At 51.0% G+C, this 22945-nt stretch overlaps 1 protein-coding gene across 2 annotated transcripts in view; it reads right to left on the reverse strand.

Annotated features, from left to right (window-relative positions):
- Positions 1-20810, reverse strand: part of LOC133346610 (A disintegrin and metalloproteinase with thrombospondin motifs 17-like) — a 91184-nt gene extending 70374 nt beyond the window's left edge. Inside the window, exons 1-5 of one of the 2 annotated variants that reach the window (XM_061558300.1) lie at positions 20663-20810; positions 18995-19114; positions 17304-18049; positions 13101-13238; positions 3657-3765 (exon numbers count right to left, since the gene is read on the reverse strand). In XM_061558300.1, coding sequence (XP_061414284.1) covers positions 3657-3765; positions 13101-13238; positions 17304-18049; positions 18995-19114; positions 20663-20810 — 1261 coding nt within the window. Of the gene's footprint in view, positions 1-3656; positions 3766-13100; positions 13239-17303; positions 18050-18994; positions 19297-20662 lie in introns of those variants that run through there. The other variant, XM_061558301.1, reaches the window with a different exon arrangement.
- Between the last annotated feature and the right edge of the window lie 2135 nt (positions 20811-22945).

The following is a 22945-nucleotide window of genomic DNA, read 5'->3' on the forward strand; positions in this document are numbered from 1 at the left end:
GCAGCGCTGTCCCACCCATTCTATATTTGAGAGTAAATATTCCTCACATGAGAGTCACAATGCTATCTTTTTTTTCCTCCTTCAGAACTGGAATTTTAAAGACATTTGAGTGCAAATCCAAACGATCACGTGGTTTCTTTCGGTGACATTACTGGTGACCAGGCCGCGACCAGACACAAAACAAAACTTGTTATATTTTTAAAAAGAGTCACGTGTGTGCACGATGCCAACAACTCAGCACATCGCTTGCATTGGAAAACCGAAATAGGCTCGAAGCAAGCCCGATGCACTTGGCAGCGTGGGCTAAGTGGTTGGCAGGCAATCTGGAGCGCCATTGCTCAGCTCCTCTCTCGGCCAAAACCAACACGGTGCACACATTCAATTGGAAAATGCTTTAACGATCTGGGCATCGAATGTTTAGAGTCAACAATATATTTTCGTCGGGTAAAGCTGGTGGCTCTGTTTCGAGAAATTGGCAGTGCTATAAATGCGCTACATCTCCAACACAACACGGGTTTAATTTCCATGCGACTGCGTGTTAGGCATGCGATAACTGAACTCGTCCTGGAGACAATCCCACTCCACGAACCCACGGTGGCCAGCCTGCTAGAGTCAAATGAAGAATGGTAGAGTATGGTCAACCAACCCCCACAACTGAAAGCTGTGGGGGGGGGGGGGGTGCGGATTGGCCTTCATCCAGCAGTGGGTTGATAAAGAGCCGACATTTTTTTACGTTACCAACTAAGTTCACAATTTGATTCAAGAATCAATTGAATTTCGATTTCAGACTCTGTCTTATCGACAGACCTGTTCTTCACCTGAGGACGGCTGCTTGCGTTGTGGCCGAAACGTCGTGAGAATTATTTTATTACGTTTTATTTTTATCATTTTATTATTTCCATTCTACGTGACTTTACCGAAAGAAGCAAGAAGAAGAATCAATTGATTTATAGCAGCGGTGAATGTAGCAACTCTTGCGGCTGCAGGGGTGACATTCATCCATTATATTTGTTTTACTTTATCTAGCGGTGCAGGGAGAACACCCGTTCCATTATAGGTGATCTAATGCTTCAAAATCCATGCAGACAACTCAGCTTATCATTTGCTGCACTACCGCCCTGTGGCGCATCAGTACCCCCAAGCAACTGCTCAATTGAAGAGAGTGTCTCTTTGCACATTTACTGTGGTGTAGGGTTTTCGATGTTTTGTTTTTTTACCGCTTGACAAAAAACCCACAATGTACTTATAACTTGCGTCTAGGCAAGGCTTCGCATTTGCGGGGACGGGTAAAGCTCTCCGATGTTAAATTTCGATTTAAAGCTTTCGTGACTGCAGGGATTCATCTTCTTGGTTCTTTCGGTAAAGTCACGTAGAAGGGAAGTAATAAAATAATAAATATAAAACATAATAAAATAATTCTCACGACGTTTCGGCCACAACGCAAGCAGCCGTCCTCAGGTGAAGAACAGGTCTGTCGGAAAGACAGCGTACGTAACTTTACCGAAAGAACCAAGAAGACTCTCCGATGTTGTTCGGCACGATGTGTGATGTTTCGCCCCACGTGCCGAGAGATTCTTCAGAACAGAGCGAAACTTCGCGAGTCTTGCGGGACAGCACGGCAGCACAACCCGAAAGCACATGGGAGGGCTATCTATGCACCTTTGTTTAACGTTTCTGACATACTAGGCAGTACGTATATGTAATGTGCGTGCGTGTGTGGCTATGAAAGGCAAGCCACTTCGTTTAGCTATCATTTGTGGCCAGGTCACTTCTGAAAAAGAAGCTAATGGCGGCTCAGTGGGCTTTATCTGGTAAAAGAAAAGTTGTCCAGTTTTTTTTCCATGATTTGCTTAACCTTCCTATACTTTGCACTCCTATCGTGTTTTTTTAAATATTGTTTGTTGTAACTGTCTGACCCGCTCCAACTGGGCATCTGTGAAAAAGAGCTTCATAGCTCATCGGATTTCTCCAGTATAAATAACGTTTCTGTTTCAACGAGGCTACTGCCAAAGAAGAACAGAGCAGCCCCCAATGCTTGCGCATGGCTTAAAGGGCTGTGCACGTGCACGGACTTGGAGCTCTTCATCCGCCGCTGGATTGACTCAATGACACAACCTCCAGCGGGACAACGTATGCGGGCGGGCGGGAGGGAGTGGGTGGGAAGGGTGGGAAGCCATCAGCAGACAGCTGCAAACCAACTTGTTCAAACTTGAAAGAAAACTTTGGATATATTGTTCACCCTGTGCAATTCTTTATATTTTGGCCCGATGTGAAAAGACGACTGTAGTAAATATAATGTAATGAGGCCCAAACTTTTCAAATTGTTTGGCCATGGGAGACTGGAAAGAGATGCAGTATGTGTGTATGAGGTGGGGGGAGCGGTATTGCAGCGGTTAATGCGCTGCACTACGAACCCAGTGACACAGATTTATTATGTGACCCGGTCCTGGGCCTCCATTAGATCGACTCAGCTTCAAATGAGTACCTGGTGCGATGTGCAAACATCACAACTCGGAAGACAAGGGCGGCACGGTGTGGTGCTGGTCACCCACCCTCCCCGTGTGCCATGCCGGCCTTCATTGGTGTTTGCTAACAGCACTTGCCCCAAAAGTATGTTGCGGCTTTCCAGGGGATTTTTGTCCATGTCTTTATACATGTATATGGCAGATACAAATATTTTCTATGTAATAGGGAGCAGTTGATTCGTGCACTACAATCACAATTACACTCAATAAATTCTAAGAAATGCATACCACTGTCAAATCGATATCGGAACTTGACTTAGACTTCTCCTAGATCAACCCAGCCTTAAATAAGTACGTGGTAGGTTGGAACACTTTGATAGCATCAATAAAGGGCGGTGGGTGGCGGGGGGATGAATGCGTTTGCTGCCGGCTGCAACACCACCAAGCTTGAGGTTCCATGATGTGCAAACATCATCGCTTCTCGATGCATTATTCTCAATGGGGATCTTTGTCTTTGTAGGTGTGCGCGCGTGTGTGTGCGTGTGTGTGCGCGTGTGTGCGCGCGTGCGTGTGTGTGTGCGTGTGGGAGCGGTAGTGTAGTGGTTAGCGCGCTGCGCTATGAACCCGGAGACACGGGTTCGATTCCCGCTCACGGCCAACACCAGTGACGATTATCTGAATCGGTCCTGGGCCTCCCCTAGGTCGACTCAGCCTGAAATGAGTACCTGCGGTGTGTAAACATCGCCACTGGGGAGAGAAATGCGGTCTGGCGTGGTGCTGGCCACCCACCCCCTCGTGTGCCGTTCCGGCCTTCATAGGTGCTCGCTAACAGCACTTGCCCCTACAGTCTGTTAAGGCTATATGGGGGATCTTTATCTTTGTTGTGCGTGTTCGCACGCTACAAACTCCGTAAGCCAAGTTCAATTCATGCTCACAGCCAATACCAGTGACGATTATCTGAACTGGTCCCGTGCCTCCCCTAGGTCGACTCAGCCTCAAATGAGAACCTGGTGCAATATGAAAACATCGTCACTTGGGAGATAAAGGCAGTCGGTGTGGTGCTGGCTACCCGACCCCTGGTGTGCCCTTCCGGCTTTTATAGCTGCTCGGAAACAGCACTTGCCCCAGCAGTCTGTTAAGGCTATAATAAGGGGGGGTCTTTGTCTTTGCGTGCGGCGTATGCTCGCGTACTTGGGATGATCTTGCAGTATTTGCTGGAGGACAGGCGGCGAGGCCAGGATGCGAGCTTCATCGATCGTCGCGCTCGCCCAGAGCCAGCCCGCGCCTCCGGCGTGACAGGCTGTGAGAGATGAGACACAGAGACGGATGAGGTGCAACCGATGTCTCACAACGACGAATTGTCCCGGACAATACGCGAGTGCGTTCACGTTTCACGTTTTCCAAATCTAAAAAAAACATTATCCGTGATGTCCACGTATTCTCATTGGGGCAGTTCCTTGCCGAGGCAGAGAGACGCTTGAGAACGAGCCGTGCGCACACCTGAATAGCCCTCGCACTGAAGAGGAGCGCCCATCACCAGCCGGGTGCTCGGTGACGGGACAGCCAGAATGTGCCGCCCCCCTTCACCAAACCCACGTGGTCACGTTCGTACTTCTTGGGTGGAGCAGTGGCATCGCAGTAGCTCAGGCACTGCGCTACAAACCCGGCGACCCGAGTTAAATTCAAAGCCATGGCTATAAAAATTAACCCGTAAAAACAAAGTTTTTCACTATAAATCCTTTATATGCGTGGCGGCTAGAGTCCTCTCGTCCTCTGGCTTGAGATGGCTGCCACCTATGGGTCAGATGATTGCCTGCCACCATTAAGCAATTGGTAATTAAATATAATTTATTTTTTCCTAAAAAGTGTAAAGTTATGGAAAAAAAATTTTCACGAAAATAAATTGTCACGCACAACGAGTCTGTGTGCAAAATGTCAGCTCGATTGGATCATGGGAAGTGGGTTAAAAAACGACCGAAAGATTTGCATGGTCGTAAGCGCGCAAGCAAGTGAACTAATATAAAGGATTTAAAAATGAGTGGTGAGCGGTGTTAGAACTCGTACTGGGCCGCCCATTAACCAACGTGCACTGGCCCACGTGGTGAAGTATGGTGGCAAACAAACCCAATGACTGAGACTGCATGGGGAGGGCCTTCATTCATTCGAAAATTGACAAAGGGTTGCAATTTGTTTTAAACGTATTTATTAGTTTGCATAAGTGTAAGAGATCTAAGTTTGGTCTTATATCTTTCCGTTAGCAATAAAAGAGCATGTATCATTGTGTTGTCACTTAAAAAAAGACACCGAAGAGCTATCAGTATGCATCCAAAACCGGCGTTCACGTGTTCCGATGCTCAAGCGAGAGCATGGCGGTCAATGTCACTATCAGCAGTGACGAGCGTGTTGTGGAATTTCCGTGCTGCTATGCCTGAATAAGAAAGTTGTCCATCAGTGCATGCTGACAGTCGTGATATCTGGATCAGAAACAGACGGAGCTAATGGGCACTGACAAAGAAAAAAACACACAAAAGTTTGCGATGTGCACGAAGAAGTGCAGAGGAGATGCACTTATGAGACGACGATTAAAACACGTGGATCAGGAAACAGACACAAATCAAAGACATCACATTGACATTTGACTTAAAACTTTCGTGACTGCAGAAAATCATATTCTTTGGTTGTTTCTGTAACGTCACATGGATATTTTATATTTTATAATAAACATAAAAATAAAAACCACGACGTTTCGATCGCAGCACCGCTTGTGTTGCGATCGAAACGTCGTGGTTTTTTTTTATCTACGTGACTTTACCGAAAGAACCAACGAATATCACATTGACTGTTGAGGAAAGTAATGAACTTCGACAGGACCCATCACTGGAAGGAGATGATAGCCGACGGACAAGGCCGGTGTCAGAATTGTAGTCAATGGAGGAAACACGTTTGAGTTGATGACCGCCGCGGAGAGCAGCAATGAGATCGGCTCGCGTGCAGGAGAGACATTAATTGTGGCACTGTGGGCTGCGAGGAATGGCAATGGTGTGGGCAAGGGTCTTTATCCACCAATGGAGAGACAATGGATTATGATGATAGGTGGTAACCCAGGGCGACGATGGGCTGCGTGAACCCCAGAGGGAATTAACTTCTCTTGTGGTTTGGAAGCCCTGCTCCCGTACTGAATTATACTCTGGCACAAAAAAATATATATAACAGGTCAATAAAAATGGCTAACAGGGCGATTGTTTGTTTTTACTGCCTCTGACAGACAAGGAAGATTCCACGCTTCAGCCGAATTGCCTTTTTTAGGAGGCGAGTCAGCCAAAACATTTCAAGATATTCCTTTCCTCTCAGTGACAATAACAAAAAACCTGTTGCAATTTAAATAACCTGTTACATTATGCATCAGCAGGGGGCAGTGCAGCAAAATCCATCGTTGTGTAGAGGTGTAATTGCGCACGGCTACGAATGTTGAGGTGTGATTATGCATGGCCACGGATGGCCAACAAACACAAGGGGCGGGGTTACGGCCGTACACAAGGGTGGCGCTCGCACCGACGTCCGAATGTGCGTCCCCCACGGGCCCCCCCTCGGGGGGAGTCCTATAAAAGGTGATGAGCTCGAGGGCTCGAGGTCGGGACTCAGCTTTAACCAGAGAAGACGGAAGACCTGCTAGTGTAGGCCCCAGAGCTCCCCTGGCTCGCTGTCCTTATAAGGGCCGACCAGGGCAAGCCGGTGGCGTGGCCCCGAGAGCCCAGACGAAGCTGGTCTGGTGACTCAGGGAGCCGGGATCCCAGCTTAACCAAGCTGGGACAGATAGCCTCCCCTAGTTCCGTAGTGGAGGAATTGGTATAGGTTAGAGGGGTTAGCTGTCGAGAAATCCCTGTAGCCCAGTGACCTGTAATAACTGTGTTGGTGTAATAAATAAGTGTGCCTCCGATCCTGTCGTCAAGCCTCCATATACTTACTACATCTGGTGTCAGAAGTAAAACGTCCAAACGATGGACACACGAGGGACGACACGTACCAAGGAGTCGGAGATGGAAGACGCCGCGGCCGATTCAACACCAGAGATGGCCGGGGTCGGATCGGAGCAGCCGGGGCCAAGTACGCCCGCGCCGCTACGACAAGAGGGGGGGGATGCGTCGGCTGAAGGACTCCGGCTGGCCCACTCCCGCCTGGCGGAACTGCTCTACGCCGCCGCCGCTGCGTTGGAGGAGATCACGCGGCTGGGGGCTGGAGGGGCAGCGCGGGTCGACGACGGCAGCCGGCGCGCGGCGACGTTTCCCGCCACCCCGACGCGGCTGGCGGTTAAATTTCCCGCCATCTCTACAGTGCGAGCGGACGGCGGGGCCGGCCCGCGTCACGTGACTGCTGAGCGCCAAGCACAAGCCGTGACATCATCAACACCGGCCGGCGCGTCAACATCGGAGCGACCGGCGATGCCATGTGCACAGCCCGCCCACACTGTATCATCGGCGGGGAGCGACGGAGAGCGATCTACAGCCACGGACGTCGCCTTGCAGCAGCGTCTGCCGCCTCTGAAAGAATTCGTAGGCGCAGACGGAGACTGGGGCGGCTTCAAGAGGCGGTTCATCGCTCATCAGGAGATGGCGAACTGGACGGACGCCGAGGCTCTACGCGCGCTGCCGGCGATGCTGGACAACGACGCTCTGGCTACCCTCACCTCGGCGCCTAGGGAAAAGCGCGCCACTCTACACCTGGCGTTGCAGCTGCTGTCGGCCGTCTATGGGCCGCCTTCGGACTGCAGGCAGCTGTTCCACGATCGGCATCGGGGCGCTAACGAATCGCCCCTGGCCTTCCGGACGGCTCTCCTAGCCCTGGCAAAGGCTGCTTTTCCAAGGATGGACGAGGAAGGAGTGGACGCCATGGTAGCTGAGAAGCTGCTGCTACTCGCTGATGAGCTGGACGTCAACGTCCTGGCTCAAGACGACGCGGAGATGTCGTCCCTGCTGATCGCGCGCCACATACACGGGGGCTTGCGGTCCCTACGTCGGAAGGTGGCAAAGGGAGCGGCCGGCCATGCCATGGCGGCCACCGCCCTCCCGTCGGAGGAGGTCTGCGGGGTGGAGCGGCGAGGGGAATGGAGATCGGCGGCGCCACAGGCTCGGAATGGACCGAGTCGCCAGGAGCAGCCCAGGACATCAGGGGCGCTCACACGCTGCTACAACTGTGGCCTGCAAGGCCACGTTGCGTCAGGATGCCGGGCTCCCCGTCAGCGCGGGGCGACACCTCGCCAGGACGCCACGCCGTCTCCTCCCAAGCTCCAGCAGAGAAATACGGCGAGTCGCGGCACCTCACACGTTTGGCCCACACACACATCCGACACACACTCACGCGCTCAACTAAACAGGGCTCCAAATTTCCCGTCCGTCGTGCGCGATTGTTCGGTAATGCGGCGAGCGCTCCAACCAGGTCAGTGGTCGGAGCTCGCCCATCGTGTTGTTGCTGCGTCGGCGGGATCATCGGTTGTGGTCGGTCACATTGATGGGGTAGAGGTGCGGATTTTAATTGACACAGGGGCATCGGCGACCATTATATCTGATTTGATTTATAACATCCTTCCCGTTCAAAGTCGTCCCTTGCTCCCTGTTGACGTGCCATGCTATGCTGCTAACGGGGGCTCGCTGGGCATTATTGGGCAAATCCGCGCCACTATCTGCATCGGAGACATTAAGTTATCCGGCCCTGTTTTGGTTTCCTCCTCACTCGCGGTTCCGTGCCTGTTGGGGACGGATTTCTTGGCCAAAATGCCCATCCGTATCCTGATTGACCAGGGGTGCATTGAGCTCCCATCGGGCCGACGCGTTACTTTTTTGTCTTCCCCCACCACGGAGCGTCGGGCGTTTGCCACCGTGCAGGCGCTCGTGACAAAAACTGTGCGCGTACCTCCGGGGGCTCAGATGCTCGTCCCTCTTAGGTTGCGTCGGCCGTTTAATGAAGGGGTTGCGGATAGGGGGGTCTTGTTGGGACCATCTCGGGCCGGGGTCAATGGACCCGATTTGCTCGCGGCTCAGACCATGGTGAGAGGGGATGGGGACCCCTTCATTGCAGTCCTTAATGTGGGATCGCGAACGGCCGTGGTTCCTCAAGGGACCGTGCTTGCACACGCAACGCCGGTACCCTATGAGGAACCACTCGTGGGTCAGGTATCCACCGATCCTCCGTCGTGACCGCATTCGGACTGTGATGACGGATGGCTGGATGCGCTTTGCGCGGGTTCAGTGGACCTGTCCGACTCGCAGCGCGCGCAGCTGCGAGTTCTCCTGAGCGAATTTGCTGACGTTTTTAGTCAACACAAATTTGATATTGGTTGTACCAAATTGCTGCAACACCATATTGACACGGGTGACAGCGCGCCAATCCGCCAAAATCCCTTTCGGTTGAGTCCCGCCGAAAAGGATCATGTCAAATCGGCTGTTGATGACATGCTAGCCGCCGATATCATTTCCCCTTCCAACAGTCCGTGGGGCGCACCGATCGTTTTGGTGAAAAAACACGACGGCTCACTGCGGTTGTGTCGACTTTCGCCGTCTGAACAAAATCTCTGTGGCAGATGCGTACCCGCTTCCTCGAATGGATGAGTCGCTCGATGCCTTGGCGGGCGCGCGATTCTTTTCCACCCTCGATTTGCTATCTGGATTCTGGCAGCATCCTCTGGATGACGAATCAAAGCCTAAGACTGCTTTTCGTACGCCGCAAGGTCTCTTCCAATTTAACCGCTTGCCGATGGGTTTACATTCTGCGCCGGCAACTTTTCAGCGGTTAATGGAATTGGTCTTGGCAGGTTTGCAATGGGATTCGTGTTTGATTTACTTAGACGATGTCATCGTCTTTAGCAAATCCTTCGAGGAACACCTCCAGAGGTTGCGTGCTGTTTTTCTCAAAATGCAGGGCTGCCAATTTGAAATTTAAACCGCAGAAGTGCCATTTACTCCGCGAATCGGTGCGATATTTGGGTCACATTGTTGGGCGCTCGGGGATATCCACTGATCCCGCCAAAACGGAATGCGTCAGCTCCTGGCCGACTCCCACCTCGGTGGGAGAGGTCAGGAGTTTCATTGGGTTCGCATCGTATTATCGACGATTTGTGGCTGACTTCGCTACGATTGCGAAACCATTACATGCCTTGACGTCCAAGGGAGTCAGGTTTCATTGGGGGCCGGAGGAGGAGGCTGCTTTTCGCGCCCTCCGGAATGCTTTGGTGGGGGCTCCGCCGTTGAATTACCCCGATTTTTCACAACCCTTCTTGCTCGATACTGATGCGAGTAACACGGGCATCGGGGGCGTGCTGTCCCAGCTCATTGGGGGCGTAGAGCATGTGGTGGCTTACGGTAGTCGGGTACTGTCTCCAGCCGAACAGCGGTACTGCGTTACCCGTCGGGAATTATTGGCGATTGTTTATTTTATTCAGCAGTACCGCCCGTATCTGTACGGTCGGCGATTCACCGTCCGTACAGATCATGCGGCACTACAGTACGCCCTGCGGGTTCAACAACCATCGGGCCAGTTGTCTCGATGGTTGGAGATCCTCCAAGACTATGACTTTGTCACCACATATCGTAAGGGTGTCCGCCACACGAACGCTGACGCCCTGTCACGATTGCCACCCACTTCGGAGTGCGCGTGCCTCTTGGATTCGGGGCGTTGTAGACCCCCGAACGTCACCACCGATTCGGTCCTCGTGGCCGCTACCGATGCGCCTTCAGCTTCGGGTCCTATCGAGCAAGAAGGGAGAGATTTATTGCTGGGGTTGTCGGTCGCGGAATGGGGACGCCTCCAAATGGAGGACACCTCCCTCCTCGCTCTGCGCCGTCGCGTCGGGGGGGCTGGTCAGGGGGTGGCGAACGTTGACTCGTGGGGGTTGTTCCAGGGTCTTTTAATGCACTGGGATGGGAAAACCCGCCGCCAGCGGCTCGTGGTGCCTGCAGCATTAAGGGGTAAGGTGGTATGGGCTGTTCATGAGCGGCTTCTGCACTTGGGGATTCACAAGACCTTTGCCACGCTCCAGCTAGATTTCTTCTGGCCGGGCATGGCAAAGGACGTGGGGGATCTCCTGGGGTCGTGCGCGCAATGCGCGCAAAGGAAGCCACCTGCTAGGGGGTCCAACCCTCCGCTGCAGTCCATAAAGGTTTCCCGGGTTAACGAGCTCGTCGCTCTGGACATACTCGGCCCATTTCCCGCTACGCCCAGGGGAAATAGGTATTTATTAACGGGGGTAGAGTACTTCACGAGATGGCCTATGGCCTGGCCCCTGGCCAACCAGTCGGCAGCGGCCATCGCGGAGGCCTTTGTCCAGGGCTATGTCCTCGACAAGGGTGCTCTGGAACGGCTGCTTACTGACCAGGGTAGGAATTTTTCTGGTAAACTCCTACGCGAGGTGTGCGACCTCTTGGGTACGGAGAAGGTTCGGACCTCTCCGTATCACCCACAAACTGACGGGATGGTGGAACGGCTGCATCGGACCATCTCGTCTATGCTGTCCCAGCAGGTGTCTGTATCCCAGACGGATTGGGACCTTCGTATAGCCGGGGTGTTGCAGGCCTACAGAATGGCTCCCCATGCGGCCACCGGGTTTTCCCCTTTCTTTTTAATGTATGGGCGCGAGGCAAACCCCCCTGTGGCGACCCAGCTCAAGCTCTCGGCGCCCCAGGCGAAGTCTAACTTGTCCGAACACGTTAAATTTAACATCAGCAAATTGTCTGAGGCGCGGGAAGCGGCCGCGCAAAATTCTGATCTCCGCCAGAAGGCGAACGAGAGGCTTCGGTTGGGGCGGGTACAGGTGGTAAAATGGAAACCGGGGGACAAGGCGTGGTTGCACTGTCCCCAGGTGCCGCTGGCAACCTCGTCGAAATTGGTACGGCCGTGGCGGGGGCCAGTGGAGGTCGTACAGGTCTTGCGGCCGCAGTGTGTTCGCGTCAAGTGGGGGAGGCGCCGGTGGTATGTGCACCCCTCAAGGTTGAAACCATTCATCGCGCCGCGCCGGGGTTCACACGCACACACGCATGGCCAAACGTGTGAGGGTTCCGCCGACTCCCCGGCGTCGCTGCGCTCGCCTAACTTGACATCAACTATTCCGTCCCCAGGTGCAACAGGAGTGACGGGTCCACACCCACCAACCCCTCCCGGAGGGGTCGGGGGTCACTCGGGAGCGACGCCTGACTCTCTTGTACCCGGACCGTCAACAACCGTCACTGAGCGTGCCGGGACGGGCCCTTGTGACGGGCCCGCCGCGAGAACGCGCGCCAAAACGCGCAGACTATTGTGAGGTCGGCCGTTGGGGGGCCTTGCGGACAATGGGAGGGGTGGCGTCCGGAGTGTGTATATATGTTGGTTTTGGGGTGTTTATTCGGGGGGAGCGCGTCGGGTTATTTTTTTTCTCTCTCTCTCTCTCTTCCTGTTGTTGTTCTTGTTAAGATTCTCTTGTTCTTGTTAAAAATTACGCGAGGCACACACACGGGGTTTTCGTGAGGTATGCACCTTTATTCACGTTTTTTTTGCAGCCAGGGACGGCTGCGAGCTGTACAAGGGGGGATGATGTAGAGGTGTAATTGCGCACGGCTACGAATGTTGAGGTGTGATTATGCATGGCCACGGATGGCCAACAAACACAAGGGGTGGGGTTACGGCCGTACACAAGGGTGGCGCTCGCACCGACGTCCGAATGTGCGTCCCCCACGGGCCCCCCCTCGGGGGGAGTCCTATAAAAGGTGATGAGCTCGAGGGCTCGAGGTCGGGACTCAGCTTTAACCAGAGAAGACGGAAGACCTGCTAGTGTAGGCCCCAGAGCTCCCCTGGCTCGCTGTCCTTATAAGGGCCGACCAGGGCAAGCCGGTGGCGTGGCCCCGAGAGCCCAGACGAAGCTGGTCTGGTGACTCAGGGAGCCGGGATCCCAGCTTAACCAAGCTGGGACAGATAGCCTCCCCTAGTTCCGTAGTGGAGGAATTGGTATAGGTTAGAGGGGTTAGCTGTCGAGAAATCCCTGTAGCCCAGTGACCTGTAATAACTGTGTTGGTGTAATAAATAAGTGTGCCTCCGATCCTGTCGTCAAGCCTCCATATACTTACTACAGTTGTACTGTACTATACTCCATTTTCTATGCTCCCCATCTTCGTCAACCCGCACTGATTGGCGTTGAAAGGTCAACTAACCCCCCACGAGTAGCAAGGTGTGGGGAGGCCCTCATCCAGCAGTGGATTGACAAAGAGCTGTCCAATATAATTGAATGTTTAATATTTTATAATGCGGTAAAGCCACGTTTGAAACATCACCACACAAATGAAGTTCTGTTGCGTATAAGGTCAATAGGATAGCATCAACTTGATCCAACCAATACCACGTTTAAACAAAATACAGATGTTCATTCGGTCATGCATGCATGGGATTCCCAGGACAATGTAATGCCACTGGCAAAGGGAGAACAAGAGGCTCTGTGGTTTTTGGACGATGCGTTACAGGAATGAAGACCAGTGATGGAAGTTAGGTACACGGGAAGAAGACACATCAGTGGTTTCAAACCCATAATGGTTGGGGGGGGAGGGGGTCTCCTTTGAAGGATTGAAGGTTCTCTTTCCCAAGCAAAACATCTTTGTCCTCAGAGGTTTTCGAGTTGCTCACCTGTGGGTCGTGACTGGGCTTGAAGTGAAGGCCAGACCTCCTGCTCACCAGATGCTGGAGGCCCAGCGAGGCAGGTGCAGTTGGTCCAGCCAGGGGTTCGATAAACAGCTGATCTTCTCCAAGACGGATGAATCCCAGCTGTCGGCAGTGAACAACAAAACATATGTCGAGGGGTGGGAATGGCGGGGGTGGATGCTTTATGTGTTTTCCTGAGCATTGTTTCGCGTCGTTTAATTAGGCGTAATATAATGCGCGTGCAAAGCGCGACATCGAAAAACGTTGCTTCGTAACGCGGCACGGGAATTCGAGCCATAAATAGCGAGCCGTGTGTAATCTATCCTCTGGCGTGGTCCTATTTAACTGGTTAAATCACCCGCGGCTTAAGCCGTCACACCGCCCATCGTCTTACGAAAATAAAGCAGATATTTCTCTCTGAGGCTGTTGTCGTCGGCCTATTTAATGTCACCTCTTCATCCCAAACACCTCGAGGGACTTGCAGGAAAAAAAAATTGCGTGGCGCACAACTTCCATCGTGTTACACGGAAGTGTGTAAATCCATTCGGCAGGCAGCGGATACAACTCATTTCTTGAGAACGAATGTTTGTGTTCAGTTTGTTGTTGTTCTTCCTACCCGCACCTCCAATTAGCACGGTTGGCGACGCACGGTGCGAAAGAAGTTAAACATCACGTACACCGATACAAGCATCTGATTTTTGTTACCAATGATAATTTACGTCCATTTGCAAATCTACTGCTGGATGAAGAGCTTCCCCTATGCCGTTATCAGTCACGGCAGTTGTCAGAACGTGTTGGAGAAACGCCACTGATGTTAGCCATGGCCAGGCATCAAACTCAGATTTTCTGGGTTCACCGCAACAGTGCGGTCTCCACTTCGCCGCGCCCTGTCACTATTGCAATCACGTTAATTAAAATACCACTCTTGAATCCTGGTGCACGGATATAAGGACTCTCAATCGACATTCCTGTACCTTGGACGTTAAAATTACAAGGGGAGCAAAATCCGTGCACTCATGGCAAGGTTGCGTTGAAACTAGGGCGCAGAGCCTTGATTTTCCAATCAAGATTTGTTTTTGATCAAGCGGCTTCACCCAGTGAGGCATTAATTTGACCCCCGGGGGGGGGGGGGGGCTCGGCAAAGGGGGAGCCTGTGGGAGACTTCAAACGTATTCCGTTTCCACTTGATTAAAAGGCACATAATCACAGCAGACCGCAGTGTACTTGTTTGTTGGCGGGGGGAAAAAAAGTAGGCTTTACGAATTCAGCTTTCTCCCCGCAAACACAATACATCCAGCGAGCTATATTTGTAGCAAAAAAGAGGCCAGGGCATGGGTGAAAACGTACTTCAACAATGTGCGCAATGAGTGTAACATGTATGTTTTGTTATCGCATTATGCGTGGTTATGTCCCAGCTACTTTCTTAGTTAAAAGCGCACCCGCCTGCCGCTGCACATGGGACACGCGCACGCACACACACACACCCACGCCCGGACGCACACACACCCCCCCACGCACATACCCATCCACGCACGCACACACACACCCACGCACACACACCCACCCACGCACACACCCACGCACACCCACACCCACGCACACCCACGCACGCACCCACCCACGCACACACACACCCACGCACATACCCAGGAACGCACACACACACACCCACGCACACACACACACACACACGCACACACACCCACCCAAGCACGCACACACCCACGCACACCCACGCACGCACACACCCACCCACGCACACACACACCCACGCACACACACACACCCACGCACACACCCACGCACGCACGCACCCACGCACGTACACACACCCACCCACGCAAAGAGCCACGCACGCACACACACACACACGCACACACCCAAGCACGCACACACCCACGTACACACCCACACACACACACGCACGCACACACACCCACGCACAACATTTACCAGGCAGCAAAGGGCTTCTTGAAAAGGCTATTTCAGGCGTCTCCAACGTCATGGAGCCCTCACTCCACCTTTGATCTCGAAAACCTAGCAAACTAACCCGACATGTTGAATCACCTTCTGTTTTGTTGTGGGTCAGAGCAAAATGAGCGAGTGTGCGCCTGCTGAACTATAACGCGCCGAGTCAGGAGGGGCAGATGACGGCGATGATGATAACACGATGTAACACAATTTTTGTTCCTGCGTAGTAAGTGCTATTTCGTAATTGCTTATGCCTAAAGAGTATATAAAATGGCTATTATTCCCCACAAACTTTGCTTTTGTGACCAAGACAATGATATGTAGAAATTTACCTATTTTCAATGAAAAAACGGGTGAATTAGTGTCTTTTCGTTCACATAAAGTCCCAAAAAACAGCATATGAATCAAAATGAACATGTATTTATACTAAAGTAATACAAAATTACTACAACAAATTTAGAAGTGAGTAGCTTTTCAAGATTTGCGATGATACTGTAAATCACTTTCACTAATCAGCCCCCAAATGTAGTCTCCCATTATGTTCTCGTTATACTGTCCTTGGTAGCAGCTTTCAAAGTTCAGCATATCCTGGTGTAAGCACTCGCCTTCCTCCTCCGAATAGGCTCCCATGTTCTCCATGAATTTATCAAGATGAGCATCAAGGATATGGACCTTGAGGGACATCCTACATCCAATTGTGCCGTAGTTCTTCATCAGTCTCAACCAGCTCCACATAGTGTTCGACCTTGTGATTGCCCAGGAAGCCACGAACCACTGCAACAAATCTGTTCCAATCCACTTTTTCCTTACTAATGAGCTTTTTGGGGAATTCATTGCACTCCAGGATCTTCATCTGCGGTCCTACGAAGACACCGGCTTTGACCTTTGCCACAGACAGCTTAGGGAAGAAGTCTTGAAGGTACTTGAAGGCTGCCCACTCATTATCTACAGCTCTGACCAATTGTTTCATAAGGCCCGATTTGATGTGCAGTGGTGGCATCAGCACCTTCCGGGGGTCCACCAGTGGCTCCCACTTGACGTTGTTCCTCCTCACACAGAACTCGGTCCGCTGTGGCCAGTCCCGCCTGTGGTAGTGCGCCTTAGTGTCTAAATCTTTTGTAGTGATTTTTGTATTACTTAAGTATAAATACATGTTAATTTGATAAATATGTTGTTTTTTTCTAACTTTACGTGAACGAAAAGACACAAATTCGCCCGTTTTCTCATTGAAAATATGTAAATTTCAAAACATCACTGTCCTGGTCACAAAAGCAAAGTTTGCGGGGCATAATAGCCATTTTCTATACTTTTTAGGCATAAGCAATTATGAAATAACACTTACTACCCAGGAACAAAAGACAATTGTTACACAGTGTAATGCGATGATGACGATGCTAATAACGTAACGATCGCAATGTGATGATGTTCGTGACGATGATGACAAAGTGACGATGACGTTGGTGATGAAAACGTGATGATGACGATGATGATGCAACGATGCAACGACGAGGACGTTGTCGATGATGTACTCCTGATGTTAACGCGACCTCCGTGCTGTCAGCAAGCTGTGGATGCCTCTCGGCACGTCGCGATATCGCTGCTGCCTGTAGAAGTATAACGAGGCGAGGCCCGAGGGGGCCCCCCACCCCTTGCTGTTACGGTCTGGCACTCCCCACAAAGTTGGCGTGGCGCCAGTTCGGGTAGATTTGCTCTCTCTCTCTCTCTACTTAAACCTGTTGGCTGATATTATTTTAACACGTGCGGCAAATATTCCCTGACAATTACCGCTCTCTCTCTCGCCCACCCTCGACTCCCCCTCCCCAGCACAGCACATCATCCCTTTGACCCCTATTTTCCAACCTCCAAACAGGCACTCCTACACCCCATCCTCCTCCCCCCCTCCACTCGCTAAAATGACCCTTATGCCTCCCCCCGCCCTCCTCCACTGCATGCTTGCGAGGTGAATTAAACCCTTGCAGAAGGAGACATGTCACTTTAAAGGCCTTACTTATCTGGCAGAGGTGTCCAAAATTCACCCTTGCTCAAAACAAAGTTTCCATGGATACAAATACCCGTCGGCTCAATATGTCGTAACGCCTCTCGATATAGTCTTACTTAGCGTCGGCAATTGCTCCGTCAACTTAAGCAAACGCTTTTTTTTTTCTCCTCACCACTATCGTCATTTCGCGTTTCTGCTAACAATACGCTTCAACTCACCAGGCCGTTGCACATATTCAACGTGACCGCGGAGTTGCGCTGCCCATGCACGAACCCGCTGTAAAAGCACAGCTTCTCCTCCTCCGTCAATGTGTTGTGGACATCTGCGACGCCCGAGTTGTTTTTGGCCACGGATCCACCGTCCCTCGACGCCCCCTTCGTCGAACCCCCGTCGCCGCGCGCGTTCTTCGTGGCGGCGCCGCGCCCGCCGATGCGCCTGCTCCGCGGACCTCCATCCTCCCCGGCGTCGGTCGGATCGGGCGCTCCGGCGGCCGAGCTACGCGGGGTCCGGTGGCTCCCGGGCGGCGAGCCTCCGACGGGAGCGGGGTCGCGGTCCTCGATCGAGAAGCCCTTGGCGAGGAAGCGGGCATCGCGTCGCAGGATGAGCACCATGCTCCTCCCGAACGGGGAGAGCCGAACGCGCAGCCTCTCCCCCGGTGGCGACGGGGAGCCTCTGGCCCAACGGGCGGCACTTTGGAAGGAACTCGACGAGACGGATCCGGGGCGGGCTGCTGGAGGCGAAGCCGAGTAAGTTTCGTACGCGGAGACTTTGGAGGAGGAGGTGGTGGCTGCAGCATGGCCCTGGATGGTTTTCGCATCGGGGCGAATGCCCTTCTGCGGGCCAACACTGGCAGCCGCTCGAAGAGGCTTTTCTCCAGTTGAACTGGGCTGAAAATGCACCAAGACAGGAGTGACCACGTCAGTCTGATGTCGTTCCAGCATTTTATTCTCCAGCCTCACCGATTCTGCAAAAATGCATACAACATATCACTTGTTATATTTTTTGTATAATTCAAAGCTCTCTTTATTTAAGAGGAGAAAAAAACCTGCCAACCAGCACACACAGACACACACAGACACACACTGGCTCTACAGTACACTTATGGTTTTATTGGAACGAGAAGCACGCAAAGCAAGAATGACAAAATTGCAGGAAGAAATCCCCAGATGAAAATCCAGAGCCGTGAACCGTCAGAACCCAGGCAGCTCGCCGCTCTCTGCAGGGTCCTTGTGTTATTGTTATTGTAATAAAATCCTTTATAGCGGAACAGGTGCGAATGACTCGTGGAAGCAGGGTGGGCCGTTTGGGGCCTAAGACCAAAACCAATATACCCGATACTAATTTGACAATTTAGGTTGTGTTATTTAATAGAAAATTATCACGTGGATTGCTAATTTGCAACAACAACAACAACAACAAAAAATGGGGAAGGTGGAGGGGGTTGGGGAAAGAGAAATTTGCACGGTTTTTTCCAGACTGCATACTTTATTTTATAGAACATTACATTGGACTGGAAACGAAAACGGAATTATTTTCGAAGAATGTTACCGTGCCTTAGTTTGGTTCTACGAGCCCCACATGGTTAAATTAACCTTTAAAATCCTCAACAACCACAACTAAAACAATTCCGCATATAAACGTGCATACAGTATGACCGTTGATACACACTTCTTCTAAATACATGAACAAATATCACAGGATATAACTAAATAATGTAGTCGCAAAATTGATCATTATACCACGATAATTTACCAAACCCAACAACAAACGGGCACAATTGCAAAAGTGCCCGTCCAGTCAAAAATAATTGTTTACATGTATATTTTGTCACTGTAACTGTAGGATGAACTTGCAAAGCATCTACAACCCACATGGAACACCATCATCATCATCGCGATCATTCTCATACCTCCAGTGCCGCCACAGCAGCATGAGAAGCAGCTGATCCACAGCGGCACGGCCACAGTCACCTGCAGCATGAGCAGCCGAGGGGAACTTCGGACTGGAACTTTCATTTTGCTGAGTTGGCCTTTAAAAATATATTTTAATAAAAGGAAGAAAAAAAAACCCGCACAGCACAAAGTAAAAAAAATAAAGCCAAACAACCCCCCTCCTCAAGCCGCAAGAGACTGCGGCAAGATGCTTCTGAGCCGTGCGCTCAAAACTAAATGCACAGCAACAAACTTTTTTGGGACAAAATTACATGGCACTGCTGGAGTTACCACCCTAGAGCAACCCACCCCTCTTCTTCACCAAGTCCCGCCACCCCCCAACTCAGCCACCCCTAAACCCTCCCCATTACAGAGAGAGAGAGGAGAGGCACTGAACATGCGCATTGCACACACACGCACAAAAAAAAACATCGTTGAAACCAGGTGCCGCTCTGCAACCCGTGGCGGGCCAGTGTTACGTAAAGATTTCTCGTTTCACCACACACACACACATTCCCTCCCACCATCCACCACCACATACACGTCTGTATTATATATATTCTCTCTCGCTCCCTCACTGATTGTTAGCTAGATAGTGTTGGCTGTACCTTTGGTCGGTAACAAATACAAGTTGGAACCCCTGCACCCTAACACTTGCTGGCAGAAGGCCCTCCGCTTGAGAAGAGAGTTTCTAGGAGAGAGTTTCTCGGAGAGAGAGAGAGAGAGAACAACCCTCTCGAGGTTATTTCGGCCTCGTCTCGTCTCTCTCTCTCGCTTCCACGCTGGCAAGACGTCTTTATTTGAGCTAGCTAAATCGGGATTCCCCAGGAGTTGAACTGGGATAGAGCCGTGCATTGCGGTTTTCAAAGGAACGTTTTTAGCATTGAATGGATGACAAAACAGAATATACGTTAAATATCGTAAATTAGCTATGATCGTTCACTCGCCTCGGTTGCAAGGTATTCAATAGGCACGCCTACAATCTATTCACCTGCTTTTGGTTTGGTTGAAAATGTGAATGTGTAGAATTCACGTTATGACGTATGTGAATATTCGAACGTATAACTACGTCTTAACATAATGAACTACGTATACTGTACTATACACATAACTTGTACACTGGCTCTTTGTATTCTGTACTGTGATTATACACTTGGGTGTACACTTTAAAAAACTCACAATGAACTAACAATTAGCCCCCGGGCAGACTCGCCTCTCGAGATGTGCCAGAGTTCTGACGGGCTGTCTGCCGCTCTTAGGCACCCACAGAGCGCTGGCTACGTTCGGTGCGGAAAAAAGGTCAACAAAAACACGAGCGTGAAAAAATGATTATAGCTCGCTAAATCGTGGCAATGTGAGGATGGCAGTGATAATGATCATGCTGATTATAGTGTGACTATTATAGCAATGTGATAATATTGCTGATGATTTTGGTGGTGGTGACGATGATATTGATAATATGACGATGATGATGATAACAATGTGATGATAATGTGATGATGATGACGTGATGATGATGACAATGTGACGATGACGTTGGTGGTGAGATCAATGCGATGATGCCGATGATGATCACGCGACGACGATGACGTTGTCGATGGTGGTTGTTGGTGGTGGTGGTGATGTACTCCTGATGTGAACGCGACCTCCGTGCTGCAGCGAGCTGTTGGTGCCTCTCGGCACGAGTGCACTGCGCGTTGCGCTCCAAATCACCAACTCCCGGTGCGGAGAAGGGGGGGGGGGGTAGGGGGAGAGGCTTCCCCGCTGCAGGTGATTGGACGACGGCTCAAACATTCATCTCCTGCGCGCGCTCCCAACCCAGACAAAGACAAAGATCCCCCGGTATGGGCTTAACAGACTGACGGGGCAAGTGCTGTTAGCGAGCACCTATGAGAGGCCGGCACACGAGGGGGTGTGGGTGGCCAACACCACGCCCGGCCGCCTTTGTCTCCCCCAGTGGCGATGTTTACACATCGCGCCAGGTACTCATTTGAGGCTGAGTCGACCTAGGGGAGGCCCAGGGGACCGGTTTAAATAATCGCCACTGGTGTTGGCCGTGAGCGGTAATCGATCCCGGATGGCCAGGTTCGTAGCGCAACGCGCTAACCGCGACACTACCGCTCCCCAGCACACGCACGTTCACACACACACGCACACACGTGGATACACATGCACGCGCACTCCCAGACAGCCACGTGCACGCACACGCACGCGTACACTCAAGTACAATGACAAAGACCCCCTCGCCCGCCCGTATAGCCTTTAACAAACTGTTGGGGCAAGCGTTGTTAGCGAGCGCTTATTTAGGTCGGCACGGCACTCGAGGGGATGAGTGGCTAACACCGCGCCCGGGCGCATTTGTCTCCCTAGTGGCGATTTTTACACATCGCACCAGGTACCAATTTGAGGCTGAGTTGACCTATGGGAGGCCCGTGACAGGTTTTAAATATTTCGTCACCGATGTCGGCTGTGAGCGGGAGTCGAACTCGGGGCGCAGTGCGCTAACCACTGCGCCACCGCTCCCCACTGTGGCACCTACATCCATTGCAAGTACATACATCTACACACTGGCAACCCTCAACCTCCACGCTCCTTTCACATTGATAATCGAACAACTGATTATGGGGGGAAAAACTGTAAACTTTTATAAATATAAATTTCTCATTCGTACAGTGTGTGTAATATCCAACCTTATAAAGTATTCTGAAAAAGGCCAGTCAGACCAAACGTCTATATCTTCCCTTTCTCTTAATAACAGGAATAGAAAAGGTATTACAGTACAGTATTTGCAACTCCACTAATATTTCATTTGATATCCTGCATTATATTATAATATGGCTTAATAAAGTGAAATTTTTGTTTTAGTTTAAACTACCAATTATGTCCACAAATGTGTGACAACGCACATAGAGAGGTGATATTCATTCGGTTAATAATTCCAAAAATAAACTCTCAACTGAAAAAGTGACCTTCAGGCCGACATACCTGCAAATGAAATATTTTACATTGACAATTGCGTTTTCTGGTTTTGCGTTCTTAGTTCTCATCAGCCAGCCACTGTAGCAAGGGCACTCTTGCCAGATTTGACCTCACAAGAGCAGGGGGTGCCAAGCACCGGACAGCAGAGGGCACTGCAGCAAAAAAACACATTGTTGGACTGCATCTCCTGTGCTCTTTAAGTCTACGCTCCCCCACTTTCACCACCGACGTCAACGGGACGTGCCCGGCATGTGTGGCATCAAAGGCTTGTGACCTTAACCACCCCCCCGCCCCACGATCCACACTTTGTGGGATGGGTCTCATCCAGCAGTGCACGCACATATGAAATACACTCCTTAAAAAGCGTTTTTTTTTTAAACAACGGTTTAATTAACAACTTCGTTTCACCTGCTCCCACATGAACGCTGACTTGAATTAATTGATTACTTCGGTAACTCGTTCACACGGAGCAGGCGATTCGAGAGTTTCGGGACCGCGGAGTTTTTGACCTACGCAAATATATATAAATAATAAGGCGTCCATACAAAATGTTAATTGCTTTCAAGTAGTGAATTTATTAATTAAGTGATGCCGATATTGATACAGGCATGCATTGTCACCGGATCTGAGTACGTGTGCAAAATGTGTAATTGATTGGACAACGGGAAGTGGACGAAATTTCGATTACAAGATTTGACCACGACAAACATAGGAGTCAAGTTAAGTAAAAACCGTTGGAAAAAAGGTTGCATCAAAACCCCACACTGGCTTACAGCAGCCTGCGGTACTCTTTACGAGAATAAGAATAATAATGACTAGCTTGCTTGCCCGTCCTCGGACGGAAGCTGTAATATTTACGAAAAAAATTGAGCAGAGTATAATTGTATCTTGTGTCAATTTAACGGCAGTGAATCTTGCACAAAAGTATGTCATCAAACACTTCACTGCAT

Source organism: Lethenteron reissneri, chromosome 24 (assembly GCF_015708825.2).
Source record: "Lethenteron reissneri isolate LAM-NWPU_2019-01 chromosome 24, ASM1570882v1, whole genome shotgun sequence".
NCBI classification, from domain to species: domain Eukaryota; kingdom Metazoa; phylum Chordata; class Hyperoartia; order Petromyzontiformes; family Petromyzontidae; genus Lethenteron; species Lethenteron reissneri.